This window comes from Lissotriton vulgaris, chromosome 5 (genome assembly GCF_964263255.1).
Source record: "Lissotriton vulgaris chromosome 5, aLisVul1.2, whole genome shotgun sequence".
Classification (NCBI taxonomy): domain Eukaryota; kingdom Metazoa; phylum Chordata; class Amphibia; order Caudata; family Salamandridae; genus Lissotriton; species Lissotriton vulgaris.
In genome coordinates this window covers 1,129,596,766-1,129,612,095 of record NC_141693.1, presented here as the reverse complement: position 1 = coordinate 1,129,612,095, position 15,330 = coordinate 1,129,596,766, and the positions used below count along the sequence as shown (strand labels likewise).

Genomic DNA, 15,330 nt, shown 5'->3' with positions numbered 1-15,330 from the left:
TCCATAGTGGGCTTGGTGTCCATCTAGAATCCAAGATCTTTAACCACCTGGTTCGCTGTAGGCAGACGATCAAGATCCCCAGGGCACCATCTAGGTGCCCAAAAATGGTTCTGGGCTCCCACCAAAAGAATCTCAGTCTTGCTGCCATTAAGTTTAAAACAGTTGTTCCCCAATCACTGTGTGACTGCCGTAAGGCAGGCACCCCAATTGGAGGGCCTATTATCATCCTCAGAGCAAAGCAACAGGATTATCTGTGTGTCATCAGCATAATAGAACAGAGTAAAGCTGTGAGACTCTACTGTATCAGCCAAAGGGCGGACGTAGATGTTAAACAAAGTGGAGCTCATAGATTATCCCTGCAGAATGCCGAAGACTGCTACTGTACAGGGGATGCATAAGGGGATGCATAAGGCTTCGAGACAGCTTAAAAAGTGATGTCCACCAAAAAGGAATAAAACAAAAGCAAAGCTATGTCTTCAATTCTGCTTTCAGCCAGACTTTTCATGAGCACAGGGTGGGATTTAACATCAAAAGCAGCACAAATGCCAGAGGCTCTCCCACTCGGGAGAGCCAATGATATGGCGGCAAAATTGGCAGGTTCTGGGCTTGGTACCGGAAGCCCTTAAGTGCACCCAGTGTTTCTGCTATAAATCCTGCCTCATTAAAAGCAGCTGCGCATCGGTGAGCAGGTCTCTTTGTGCCTGCTTGCTGCCGCATACACAATGTGGCAAAAATCTGCCCGACGTCGCAGCTGCCCCCCCACATCACCTTTCAGGACCCGCGTGCACCACATGCTGCCCTGTGGGAGCCACATGGGCAGAGCTCTATTTTTACCACCCACCATCCTTAGAGAAAGTGTCCTGGGAAGGGCGCGCAGGGGTGTGTAGGTGAGAACTAGGGCAAACGTATATGTTTTTTCTTTCCTTTGCCAAAAATGGATCAGGAAATCAATAATGTAGTGATGTTATGGCTAATACCTCCTTTTTCCCCTTCTAGCATGAAGTTTTTGTGTTTTGATTTCACACACAGCCCTTATCTATCAACCCCCCACGCACGCGCAGGTTGTGCGAGCTAACCTCAGCCCTTGGGTGTAGGGGGTGTCCACGGTAGGTTTTGGAAGGGCAGCCGGGTCCCCAGTACAGGAGAGGGAAGGTGGGGTCCTCCCATAAGGAGGTATCCTTCATCACGACGGGGGAGATTTAAGAAGAAGGCTCGCGGATTTCACTCTGAACAATAATGTTTTTTGTTGACTGCACAGGAACAAACTAGTTATGGTTAGGTAACTCCCATGTAGTCTCTGTTAAGGCTAGGTATCACTTGTAAATGAGATGTAAATAAGGTGGTTACTGCGCAAAATAATTTGATGTCAAAATGTCTTCTGTGCGTAAAATAAATACGCCTGGGCTCTTACAACCCCTAACCCAAAAAAGAACTGGGTCCCAGGCATTGTGTTTGACATGGATGGGTTGATGGTGACGGATGGTAAGTATCCATTGGCCATCAACAAGTTCCTGGCCATAAGGATGAGAGCTGCAGTTCCCCCCTGAGCAGAATCGATCTACAATTCTCTGTTACCCCCAAATATTGTACACTGTATTGTATCTGGTCCGAGAACCCGACTGGGATGAATGAAGAAGGTTGAAGGATTCCAAATGTTCTGATTCTTGGTGATTAATATGTTTTTCAATAATGTTCACAAAGGTAGACTGAAGCGAAGTTGGACGAAAATTTGCAAATTCATTTCCATCGATAGTGGGCTTTCTTAACAAGGGACCACCGTAGCATAGGAGGCATGTAGCGTCAATAAGACGAGTTAGTAGGTGCTCTCTTAATCTCTTTCACAATGCTAATGACAACGAATGCTATTTTATTATATGCTGACGTCTGGTTAAGGGTATTATGGCTAAAATGTGCGATAATCGCCATCTATCACCAACATATTTTAAGACTAGGTTTAGAGCTGTAATTTAACTAGTCCCAGTTTGTTCATTATTAACTAAACTTCAAATGATGTGCTTTTAACAAAAAGCGACTAACAGTATTAAATAAAGTGGAGATTTTCTATCACAATTTTTTCAATCGAAAGGTTTTCAACAAAAATCGTGTTAACAATTTCCTTTCATTAAAAAAAGCCGATCCCTGAAGACTCAACTTTTCTGGCAGGCTTATCTAGACTCGGCAGAAACACTTTCCAGAGCGACTTTTGCTTTTGCTCCCATTCCCTCCCAGCAATTCCATTTTGAAACAATCTGAAGTACATGTAAGTACCGCGCGCCACAAGGCAATACATGAACTAAAAAAATGAATTAAAGCCTTCTAATGCCATGATTAGTCGAGGGCTTCCTAAACAAACGTGCACTCTCGCCGACTTTGCACCGATGCACAATGCACTGCTGCAGAACGGAGACTAGCGAGGGGCAAAGGATGCTGTTCATTTGCAAGGGTCCTTTAATGTCACTCTTAGTGGACTGGCACCCATAATGCCTGCTTTTTTCTCTCTTTCAGAACCAGTACAAGGCGGATCTGAACTGGATGAAAGGAGTTGGGTGGATGGCTGCTGGGTCCTTGACGGTGGAGCAGGCAAAGAAAGCGGGAGAACTCATTAGCGAGGTGAGACGTGCACGTGCAGCTGACAGCTCATTAAAGGCTCGCCCGGCTGCATAATGTGCGGAAGGCTCCGCTGTGAAAATTAGCATACAGTGCACTGACAAAGTAAAGAGCGGGAGGGGGCTGGCATTCACAGGCACGCAAACACACACTCCGCACTAACAAAAGCACCTGCTGGTATGTTGAGAGAAGAGTCATTCACAGGCTGCGTTATCCTGACAGTCCCTGAGTCAAGAAGGAGATTCGTGCGATGGACGGCTGCCTGAGTGCAGGCTCGAGCCCGTCCTCTGGTTCGTAACCTGAGTGAGAAGTGCAAGAGTACATACATACATGCATATAGAGACCAAAACAAAGGCACACCTGAACAACAGTGACACATGAGCGTCACGTAATATAGATACAGAACCACACACACACTGACAGTAAAAACCCACTCTAGAAGAACATGGAGAAATGCACTTCGAGCCATGCCATGTGCGTGTATTTTAAAGCAAAATATGTCAAAACACAGCTAAGGCACACTCGTAAAAGGTAGAAGCATGGAGGTCTGTGCCCATTCAAACAATCTATACAGACGCGCACACACTACCAGAGAAAATATGAACACAGAAACCCACATATGGAAACAGATACTGAGGCAAGGTTGTCCCCTTTTTTAATACCTACCTGCAACCACTTGCATACAGTATTTGTTCCGAGACACAGTACTACCTTTCTGAGGACTATACCATTCTGTAAAGTACTTTAATGTTTTTGACATACCCAAACACACTTCTTGAGTACGTGAGTGCATGGAGGAGACATGCCCCAGGGTGAGAACTCTTTGGAACATCATCACTTTCAACTTCTTATTTTCTGTAAATCCATTTCAGTCTTGGCCCTCCTGTCCTAAGAGTCCCACTTTGCTCGTGTCCATCTCTGGCGTACCGGGTCAGGGGTTCTGGGGAGCTTCTCACTCTCCTCCTCTCCCAACTCTTATTGTATCCTGGTATCAAAACCTGTGTGCTGTAAAATACTTCTTTAGTTTCCTTCCTTTTTCAGTGGAAAATGTCCTATTTTTCTTTCACCACTAGTAGACTTTAATGCTGCCCAATTTTTTTTGTGATTCACTCTAGGTAAAACGTCTTAATCTAACAACATTCTTGATCTCATCCAATTTGTTGATTGAAAACCAAAGGTCTGGTTTCGTTTGATCCCTGACGACCTTAGTTTGCTAGTAGATCACAATGCTTTGCTGCCCTGATTTTGCTAGACAAATCAGTGGCTTTAACACCTTCAGCGCGGCGCAAATTTTCGCGCTGTGCTGAAGGTTCTAAGAAACGGGCGTGCCTGTGACGGAACGGTTCCGTCATAAGCACAGCCCAACCGGCACTCGTGACGGAACCGTTCCGTCACAAGCATCGAAGGGGTTAAGTACAGTAGCACGACATCGTGCTATTGTACCTCTTTCAGTTTGACGTTCATTAGCCTTAGCCTGGATCACGGACTATCTCAAAGACCATGCCTGGGGCATTCATGTTTTTCCTTTTTGTTCTGTATTGAAGTTAGTCCCTAGGGGTTCTCCCCTCAGCCATACCCTGTGCAGCGTCTATGCCTCTAACCCTTGCTCATTGTCATTTAGACCTTTGCTTTCTCCATGTTGAGCTATGCTCACAACACTGACATCCTTATTTATCTGGATGGGGCTTCATCAGGCACTAACAGAAACTTTCAAAACTGTCTCACTGCAGTTGTATCCTGGAAGAGTCTCAACTCTATAGCTCAGCACTTTGGAGAAGTGTGGCTCAATGGTTAGAGCGCAGACCCTGATGCAGAGGTCTAGCCCGGGACCAGGGTTCAATTCCCCGCCTCGGCGGGTCTTGGGCTCAAAATTCCACGGGCCTGATAATTCTCGCCTCGGTGCCTATTCCAATCATGAAGTCCCACTCTGCAACTCTGGGCAATAGCTTGCTTAATCTCCACAACGGCCCCCACAACGCTAAGGATGCCTGGCCTCCACCTTGGGGGTGCCCAGGAGTGGACGCCTCACAGGGAAAGCCAGGATGGGTTCCACAGCGGTATTCGTACAAGCGCCTTGAGACCCTTGCAGGTGAGTAGTGCGCTATACAAGTATCAATTTACATTTTACATTTACATTTAGCACTGACAAAACAGGAGTTCTTGTCATGGATAAGAATACCTTTGTCTTGCCCTCAAGTAGGTGGTCATCTGATCGTGTTACACCACTCATTCCAGTTACGGCAGTCTGAAACTTGGGTTCATTTTATCAACCATATACTCTTGCTCTGGCCTCAGCAAAATCTCTTGTTCCTGTTTCTTACAACTTACCTTCTTGGGTAAGATCGCTCCATTTCTCCCACTTGACCCTCCTCAGACAGTGATCGAAGCAATGATTCTCTTGCTGTCTGTGCCCAGCTTTTGTCAAGAGTGGTGAGGGGGGGTGAGTGGGGAGGGAGGCTTGTTTTCTTTTCTTGCTTCCTAGTCCAGAAACTTTCTATTCAGCTGATCAACAGCCACTTTTCAAGTTATTGAGAACTTTCCTGTTTGTGGCTTCAGCTTGATTTGTGGCGATTACTAGCTAACACCACTGGTGCCAGGTAACTTTATAGGCACTATGGAAATTCATCAGACTAGAATAGCATTCTGTGCATGTTGATATGCAAGCTCAACAATATGCATCAGAGTGCGAGGATCTCTGTTGTCTGACCTCACACAGCAGTATGTGAGGTGACAGTCTTTATAAAACCTTCACAGGTTTTTAGTGCCCCATCGCATAAGCTCCATGGGCATGCATAGTTCATCATGCCGTTTGCACTTATGCTGCATCTCTGTATTGAAAGTGAACCTTCAGTGTCATGCAGTTCTTTGGTCTGGTTGTATTGCACTGGACTGTCTGGGATTGGTTTGGAAATTGTACATCAACATGTACTTTTCTTAAGGTACTCTAATTTTGTCTCCTAGTTTCTCGTTCTTTTCAGCAAATGATTGTACGAAAACAATGAATTTGAATACATTGCTATGTGCCAGGCATTGTTACTTCGATGACAGTGACTGTCATCTACCAGCAGTCATTTCTCTCTGTGCTCCATCATAACAGGGAGCTGCATGACCTGCCCCTGTGTGACTTATTATAATATGCTGTGTAATCCCACCATGCATCTTCAGTCATATGCCAGTCAATATCGCAATTTGATCTGGAACTACCCACGTGCCAGTCAATGCCAAGGTGTATCTCAACCGTCACCAAAGGTGATTCTGTGCCAGTGAAGCGCCCGTGAATCTCCCTTATTCCGGTAAATCCCAAGATGTGCTGTAGTTATCCATCACTTGCTGGTTAACCCTGCCACGTGTCAGTGAACCACCATTGTTTGCACACACGCGCTTGTAAAACCACACATCATCCAAGTGCTGCCGCAGATATGGTCAAGTCCTTATATTACACTGTGCAACCATCTGCCCTGAACAGCAGGCAGCTGTAGGAGAATGTACTAAAGGTACTCTCACAGGTGATTGAAGGCGCAACACCAGGGGTGCAGTACCTTTATCTCAATGTTTGGCTGCACACTGGCATGTGCATCTCACATTTATTTAAAAATGTATTTGCATATTCAGACAAAGACGTATCTGGAGATACAGTCACAGTGCACTGCACAACTAGATACAAAAGTGTGCACGGAGAACCACAAACACACACCTCGATCGATACACACATGAATACAGAGAGAGAATAAACACACAGATAACCTGCGAATACTTCTGGTCTCACATATATGCACAATCACATATACACAGATGGAGATGAACGTACATCATGCGGCTCATACAGACACATATAGCCAGAAACCTATGCACATTAACAGTGGCACAGACATGAAAGCACACAAACATTAAAGAGAGAGGAACACATACAGATCCGCACACATGCACTCATTCTTATGCACAACACACGGCAATATATGCACACTCATTAGGCTACACGTGCACATACATAGCCTGGCACATTGAAATGACAAATATCTAAGTAATAGCCTGCTATAGTGGAACATAATGAAGCACTTTCTGACACCAATTACTTCCACATTTCGAAAGGAAATAGCTTCAAAGAAGAACTGAGTGATGGGAACAATAACTGTATTGCCAGAATGCATTAATCACATTATTAATGGCCTGCACGATATTTCTCTCCTCTGTCCCGGAGGCGTGAAATGACAAGCAGCAACAGTTCAAATCTTGGCGTCTATTGTGGCAACCTGAGTGATCGTGGTAGGGCGCTAAGTCTCTCCTTCTTGCCTCAGTCTTCTTAGAACAGCAGGCTCTCCAATCCCCAGAATTCACGTTTCTTTGTCTGTCTGCATGCTTTTGCGTGTGTTTCTTTTTGCAAACCCTCTACTGCTTCATAGTGTAATTCGAGTCATGTTAAGCAGCGCTCCCTTCGCCCCATCGCAATTCCCAGTGTTTCAAAATGTCTACTTTTAAGACAACTTCAGGTACGCGTCATGAACGTGTATTTAGCATGTGTGTTTTTGGTGGGAAGGAATATATACCATAAGACTCCATATAAGGTGTACATCTGCTATGGGGCTCCGGAGGAGGTTTAGATTTGTACTATGGACACTTTTCCTGACTCTCCTTCAAATTGTAACAACTGCTGCCCGTGTCTGCCGTGTTCTTCTTCAGCCTCGCTGCTGCAGGTCATCTCATCTTCACGCTGCTAGTAGAGACACACAATCCGAAATATATATACACACATTCAAAGCAGCCAGGCAAACAGCCATACAAACAGAGGAATATGGACGGGCAAACAGGTAGAGTATGGACGGGTGAATAGCTGGATGGCTGGATGGATAGATGAAAGGACAAAGGGACAGCGGAATGGATGGATTGTGCTCCAGAAGAGACAATAGGAGGTGCAATAAAACAGCAGATGTGGTGGGTGAAGAGAAAGAAGGTAGGAAGGAAAAATGGAGGCGATTTGTAGATGAGATGATGAATTGTTGGATGGATGGATCTGTCAATGGATGGTTGACTGGTTTTGGCTGCGTGGATGGCTACGTATCAATACTTGAATGGAAGGATGAATGGGCTCATTGATGATTGCTGGATCACAGGTGGCTAGACGGATAGAGTGGTGGACGGATAACGGATGGATAGAATGGCAGACGGCTGGATGGATGAATAACTGGATAGATAAATGGATCAACAAATGGATGGATGGAGTGACTAACCAAGCAGAAACTTGGTAGGCTATTGGATGCCCGTGTGAACTGATGGACAAACACACAGACGGGTAGGGCGGAAGGCTCTCTACAGGTGAATATGGAGGTAGACAGACATCTTGTATTTAATACAGTTTTCCAGTTTTGATTGCTAAGTTTCTACCTTTGCGCATGTCTAGCAGTCTGGAAAGATGCATTAATGTTTAATGAGATTTTGCAGATGAGTGCTGAAAATAAACACGTGTAACCGGCATACACACAGTACCGAACAGGAAGGAAAACATCTTAATTATTACGTTCACAAATTCACTCTAATGTTCAGAAAACAACAGGGAGGTTTTTTTTTCTGTGTTTTCAAATGGCATGAAATATGGGCGTAAACTTGTGAGCTTTCATCTCTTCCTGTTGCCTTCTCTGTTGAACAGACGAAGTACCGGCAGCACCCGTACGCTTTGAAGTTCACCAGCATTAAAGACACCCCCGAGATGATCCAGGCGAGAATTAGTTACAACCAGGCGGTGGATGTAAGTCACAACGCACACTACGTGCTCTACCTTCATGATTACAAAGGAAACCTGCATTTTCTTTGTAGGCTCTTTGAAGACCCTGACTGCCAAGACTGTTATATTGCATTTTTAAACGCAGCTGTGGAATTCATATGTTTTATCCGCCACCCCCACCCCTGTTCACAATTAGTACTCAAATGGGATGAAATACCCACCCCTGTGATGACAGCAGGCACCCTGCCTGCATTAGGCTTCTGTGCTGATTTGCTTCTAGTTTTGTCACGCTTTAAGGATTTCCTTTTGGAATAATTTAATCATTTCGGTTTCTTCATTGACACTATCAATGGTGCAGCAGGGGCAGTGGCACCGAGCAACAAGGGCTGGAGGGTTTCCAGTGAATCTTGATTGTTGTTGTAGTTTACTACCCAATCCCCTGTCAGAGAGACAAGTTTCCTAGTTTGCACTAGGGCCCTGGCACACTTGATACACCACAGTGATGAAGATATTTTTACATACCTTCCATTTCTGAACGCTCCCACCTCAGGGGCAGACCCCACAGCGGGCGGGACCAACCGAGCTCCAGGTGGGCTAGGTTCTAGACAGATTTTCAGAATGTTCATATAATATATCTTTACATTGAATGAATTAAAAATGCACTCATTTTCATATTTAGTGTCTCTCCTGAAATCTGGCATGGGTTTGGTGCTCCTGGAGTTAGGTTGAACAGGCCAGTTTGATTACGACCCCAGTGGTTCACTACTGGGAACTCTATGATTGATAAACTAAGGGGAAGTCTCAATAGCTTTGGCTGCCCACTAGTGGTCAGTGCCACAGTACTCTGTCCCTGCTAAGGCTATCATTCTGACCTACCTGAAGCACTCTATGTTAAGTCCCTCCACCCCAGATTTACCAGTATCGGAGATACAGGTGGGATTATCCGATTTACAGGGAGAACCCTATGGTCCCTCTGAGAAATTAGGAATTACCTGGGGACTCAGCAACTCTGGATACAATTCCTCTTGGGATTCTCCATTTCCCCCCAGAATATCACCCAGAGGCTGCTTTCTGAAGCAGAAATCTCTGGGTGAAACTTCACAGAACCATGGTGTTTCTGCAGATCAGTTACAGCTCCCATCATAATTCAGAGACCACTATAATGAGGACTTAACAGTGTGCAAATTCCTTTGCTAGTGCATCCAGCAGGCATACCCCTTGTAAATCGGTGCCTAGTTTTTGTGGTTGCTGCTTTTAACCAGCTGGTCGTGTGTCCTCCTGCCTATGCACAGTAGTGATTCCATAACCTGAAAGTAGAGAACAAAGGTCTACTATGTGTATGTTCTTTGTGTGTAGAGCTTTGCACAGCAACGACATGTTAGGTGATGTGCAGCACCATTATTTTAGTGAAAGCCATTCATGTTCTAAATATCATGTATTTTCAGCACTGGGGATGGCCTTCTGTAGAACCCATCTTCAATCCCTACAGCTATTACGATACAGGAAAGGATCTGATTTGCTCTCCACTCTGTATATACAAGCCAAGACACTAGTGCCTCAATAGCATTTGTGGATTTTGTAATGTTTGCCAAAGTGGATATGCAAATCGCATCCCTTCCTGCGTTGCTTATGCATATCTTCCTTACAGCTCTATGGCCCTGTTTTTATGCTCATTGGCCAACCATGGTCGATTTATCCACAACGAGCAAAGGATGTCCCTATCACGTCGGTGTGTTTTACCCTCCCCTCTGCCAACGAATCACCATATATCAGGAATCCTAGCCATAAAGCGCTATGCTGTGTTCCCGAATTGCATGCAGAAATGTATAGGATGTTGACGCACTGCTATTTGGTTTTTATTGCTTTATAGACTCACCTACATTCCTTAGCAAAGGGTTAGTAAACCGGTGTAAGTCACAAAGTTTGAGTTTCTGCACAAGGAAACATTATGATTGTTTTGATGCTTCAGGTTACGCAGCCCTTAAATCATCTTGCATGCATGCTTTTCTAACCCTGGCATAATTTAGGAATAACGTGATGTATAGATTCATGGTCTAAAATCCACATACAGTGGCGACGAGCTCCAATTAGCTGCGCCCTGCGAGGGAGTAATCTACATGGTGTGGGAATCCCACACATATCCTACTCCTTCCACACATTTTAAAATTTGCTGGTACTTCCTGGAAAGTAATAACGTTTCCCACACACCTCAACTCTCTTTCCACATTATGGGTGCGTACTGCATTTGTTAGAGTATTTCACTCCACTTTCTGAATAACGTACTTCGCGGCATGTGGTTATAAGTGCAGCAAATACATTCCTGAACATTGCCCTGAACATGTACTATTTCATGGATGTTAACAACATTTTCTCCGTATGTTCATGGCCAATTGTCTGACATTCCCCTGGGTATGGCAAGCTTTTCATGTTTAGGTGGAACTGTGGTGAGTCTACCTATACATTGAGTATATTACGCACACATCTCACCCACTTTCTCTTATAGATCGCTCTTATTTTGTGACTCATACCTAGCTTACACAATCATACATTATAGCGTTTTTTTGGTGCACATCTGTTTTGGACCACCAAAAAGCTATAGCAATCGTCCTCACAGCGCTTCTGTGAGGTGCACTTGGACCCTGCTTGCCATGTAAAAAGTGGAAGACAGGAGGTAGTGTTTGTTACTAGGCCTTGTGTATATGCAAGAAATCGCTAGTTGTCAAAAAGCATTCCAAAAGCAGCATTCAACACCCCCAGTGCCTCGACCTAGTGCGCACTACATTGAATTTACGCACTCTATCTCTCTTTACAGCGTAAGTACAAGGAGCAAGGCGAGAGCGCAAAGCATCATTACACGTCAACTGCAGACCTACCAGAGCTTCAACAGGCAAAACTAAACGCTTCCAACATAAGCGAGGTAAGTTGTGTCAAGGGAACTGTTTTCTCTCTTCACTCCAGGTCCACATTGAAACCTAAAAATGCTGGAAGCAGCTTTCCATAGTTTTGAATGAGTTTTCTGCACCTTCCACCCAGGCTCAGGCTACATGTGCCAGTGACTTCTGAGGAACCACAAAGCCCATAGCGGCCACTTCTAGTGCTCCCACCTCTGTGACCAATCCTTGCAGCAAGCCGCCCTTATAATGAGGCACCTCGCGGAACTGTGATACGCAAACACATTGGGGCTGAGTGGTGAGTCGCACTCTCTGTACTGTGGAGCGGGTCCTTTCTGTAAACTAAAGCAGAACAAGGAGTGGACACAGAGTCACGCACATCTCCTACATAATCCAAGCCACTGGTAATACAAAAGATTTATTTGGAGAGGACAGTGATACCACTTATGAACCAAATGAATGCTTGTAGCATGGAAACACACTCTCAAGCACAGAACATATAGAAAGAGTAGGAGCGCAGGGTGTTGGTCAAAGGAAGTATTAGATAGTTGAATGTAGTTTTAGAAAATTGATAAAAAATACTCTATTTTAGAAGGTTATCATCAGCTCCTACTACTGTAAGTCAAGCATATCAATATTTCTGTGTATAGTTTCCACGTGTGTTTTCTAAGTAAAAGTCTGAATGATGACGGCCAGCACAATGCTGACTGCGATCCCATAAGTGCGCTTCATGCCTACATCTGATGATGCTGTGGTATTGATCGTGCTCTCTGCTGGGCGCATTGTGCCTCTTGCTTCCTTCTTCTGATGAAGGCGTCTCCAGGTTTTTCAGTCATGTTCAATCTCTGCGGGGAGGGTGCTGTGGTATAGGTCAGTTCCAAAGTGATCCTTTTGTTTTGAAACAGATTCGCTACAAAGAATCCTGGACTAAGCTGAAAGATGGAGGCTATAAACTGAAGCTTGATGCCATACCCTTCCAAGCAGCAAAGGCGTCCGGAGAGATTGTTAGTGACGTAAGTATCCTGCGACAGATGCTTGAAATGTTCTCAGGTTTGAGGACTATGTGAAACCAACATGAATTAACCCGGTACAGATTACCGGCCACACGATGGTGTACACCTACTTTTGGCTCGATCCTTCACTGGGTAACAGTAAACACTTATACCTATATGCGGTTGCGTTGAGTCCCTCTCCCTGCCTATAGACCATTTGACAAAATATGAATTGAAGTGCAATCATCATTTGCACCTACATTTCAGATTTACTTTAGGACTCAGAATGATTACAGCACAAAGAGCTAATTTAAAATCTTTTAGGTTTCCACCCACAACTCCAGAAATGTTTCTATTTACAGCTATAGTATATCTAGAGTAAATACACCATAAACCACTTACAAAGAAAGGGCCCTACAGAATGTATGCATTTGAAAACTACCAACATACAGCATTAGCACCAATTACAATCAATGTCACACTTATCACAGTTCCGTTTGGGGCATAACGCAAGGCCAAGCAGCCCCTGTATTGCAGGGGGAGCCCTGCCATTCAGGTGCCCCTCAAACCTTGAGATGGGCCCCTAGCCAGCTCAAGGCCAGTGTATAGCTGTGATATATGGGAGACTCTTCAGATTCTGCGCAGGAGGTATATTTTTCGTTACACAACTGAGTTCAGAGCAGAAAAGGAAGGTCAACAGTGGGTGAGTTCTCCTCAGGTAGCACAAAAGAGGTGCAGGATGTCTCAATAAAATCCCATTAAACATTCTGTTGAGAGCCTAAAAGGATTATCGACAAAAGAAAAATTAAGTCAATGAATCATAGAGTCAACCAACCAGTGGTCTCCATGAACCATGGTGGATACAATAATGAGAAAAGATGATTCAAATTTCTACTCTAACATAAATCAATTTTCTAGTAGTAGTAATATGATACTATTTTCACAAACAATACCAATAGGGTACTAGCTGACATCATGAGAACGGCCATAACTGTAACAAGCACAAGCAGTTTTTGGCTGAACACGGTACTTTATTGTTTTCTCACCTCAAAAGCCGAAACTCAAAGAGGCTCTGCATCAGGGATAAGCACTTCCACTGGGCAATGTTAGCTTGAGAAAGAAAACATGACTGAAGCAAGTTATAGTCACACGAATACTGATAAGTACAATTTAAGGAGCATATTTACAAACCCCTATTGCCACCACAACATCACTTTTTCTGATGTTGTGGTGGTGATAGGGGCTTCGCCTTATTTACAAGGCAGTGTTAAGCCTTAATGCTGCCTTTTAAATAAGGCCCCCTTTCACGCTACACCTAGCGTGAAAGGGGCGGGCAATGGTTGTTGCCGTGGGTGTTCCACCGCAACACCCATTGATTTTGATGTTGCTCTATATTTACAAGGGTGGCGTAAATATGGGCAGCACCAAAATTAATACCAGTGGAAACCTGATCTTACCATGTCGCAATGAGGAGAAATGTTTAATTTCTCTTAGTTTTTGCTGTTTCTATGTGTTCTTCGTTGTGCAGCACACATAGAAAAAGTAAGAGGCCATTGATTGTTAATGTGCAGGAAGGTGTCCCTTCTGACGTTTTGCAAATTCTATGTGTGCTGCATTAAGAAGCAGACATAGAAGTTACAAAACACTTTTTGGAGATTGTTTATGTGCAGGAAGGGAAACCTTCCTGCACATAAACAATCTTCCCCTGCAACGTCGGCACCCATGCACTATGGTGTAAGGAGGCCTGTGTTGCCGCTAGGCCGTTAAATTAGCGCCAGGGCGGGGATAAATGCAGGGCTGCACCGTATCCTTGTAAATGCAGTGCAACCCTGTGTTTCAGAAGTGGCGGAGTGTGGCGTTAAGCCAAGGAGGCTATCGCCACCCTCCACCACTTCCTCATAAATATGCCCCCTCAGTCTTTAAACAACTACCTCAGAAGTGTACTTTCCCTATTTTAACTACAATATGAGCTAAGAGGATCCGTGTTACATTTGAAACTTAACATTTTGAAATTGAAGGTTTCATAATCGTTACCTTGTATTAAGGTAAAATATCAGCTTTTGAATAACAAAGCATGTAACCTTAAAATTCTTTCTGTATTAAACAGATACATTGGGAATTGTAGCCCGATCGTCCCCCAAACAATAAACATTGAAATATTGGACATTGTTTCTTGCACTTTTTGGTGCTAATTCATTTTACATGGGGGAAATCCCTCTGCCCTCATTTACCCTCGCCATTCCATCCCCTTTCTTTTCATATCCAATCTCCTATCTCCTCACACTCTTTCCCCCTTGTTTATCTTTTGCTTGGTATTCCCTGATCAGTCTTACTCAAAAAAGTGCGAGTTAGAATGCCTTAGCGGATGCAGCAAGTTTTGTGCAAAATGTGTTAATATTGCCCTCCAAAGAATACTTTTATCAGTCGGTGGGCTCGTGTCCTAATTTCCCCGATACTCAATCTTAAAATGCAAAACTTCGCAAAAGATTTCCACAAGAGAAGATTGAGGCACAAAATATGCGGATTTACTTTTTATTATTAAGAAACGTAATCTTTAAAAAACAAACAATTCTATATATTAAGACCTAATGCACCCACACCTGCTCGGATTCCCGATACGCATTATTTTTAAAAATGGCAATGTTTTGGAAACTTCACTTGGTTGCATGTTCCCAAAACAAACAGTAGGACATGTTCAGATTGTAGTAAATTCCATTTATGATTTATTAATAGGTAAACAATTCAGTAAGCAGTGAATCAGTTACATCTTCAAGTTAGTTGACCATGGCTAGCGATGTATTGCTAATGGAGTGGTAAAGGGACTACCAACAAAAGAAAGAGAAGTGGGAGAACAGGGGGTTAAAGGAAAACTGAAACATATTTAGGCTGATTACCATTTTGGAGTTCTGTCTTCATTGAGCATGGCATTCCCAGTGAGAGTTAAACCAATGAAGTGTACTAAATGCAAGTGAAGATGAGACAACCCACATCCTAGTAAAAAAATGAACCGAGAGCTTTTTTATAAGTACTTTTCATTATAGCATTTTAAGATATGAATAGTTTATTGTTCGATTTAGCTTCACATTTGTCGACAATTTTAAAGTGTCTCCTAGTTCTAAAGTCC

At 43.9% G+C, this 15,330-nt stretch overlaps 1 protein-coding gene across 2 annotated transcripts in view; it reads left to right on the top strand.

Annotated features, from left to right (window-relative positions):
* Positions 1 to 15,330, top strand: part of NRAP (nebulin related anchoring protein) — a 360,104-nt gene that overhangs the window by 227,760 nt on the left and 117,014 nt on the right. For both annotated transcript variants that reach the window (XM_086922847.1, XM_086922846.1), the window contains 4 exons: positions 2,506 to 2,610; positions 8,249 to 8,347; positions 11,136 to 11,240; positions 12,120 to 12,227. In XM_086922847.1, the coding sequence (XP_086778973.1) occupies positions 2,506 to 2,610; positions 8,249 to 8,347; positions 11,136 to 11,240; positions 12,120 to 12,227 (417 nt within the window). The remainder of the gene's footprint in view (positions 1 to 2,505; positions 2,611 to 8,248; positions 8,348 to 11,135; positions 11,241 to 12,119; positions 12,228 to 15,330) is intronic.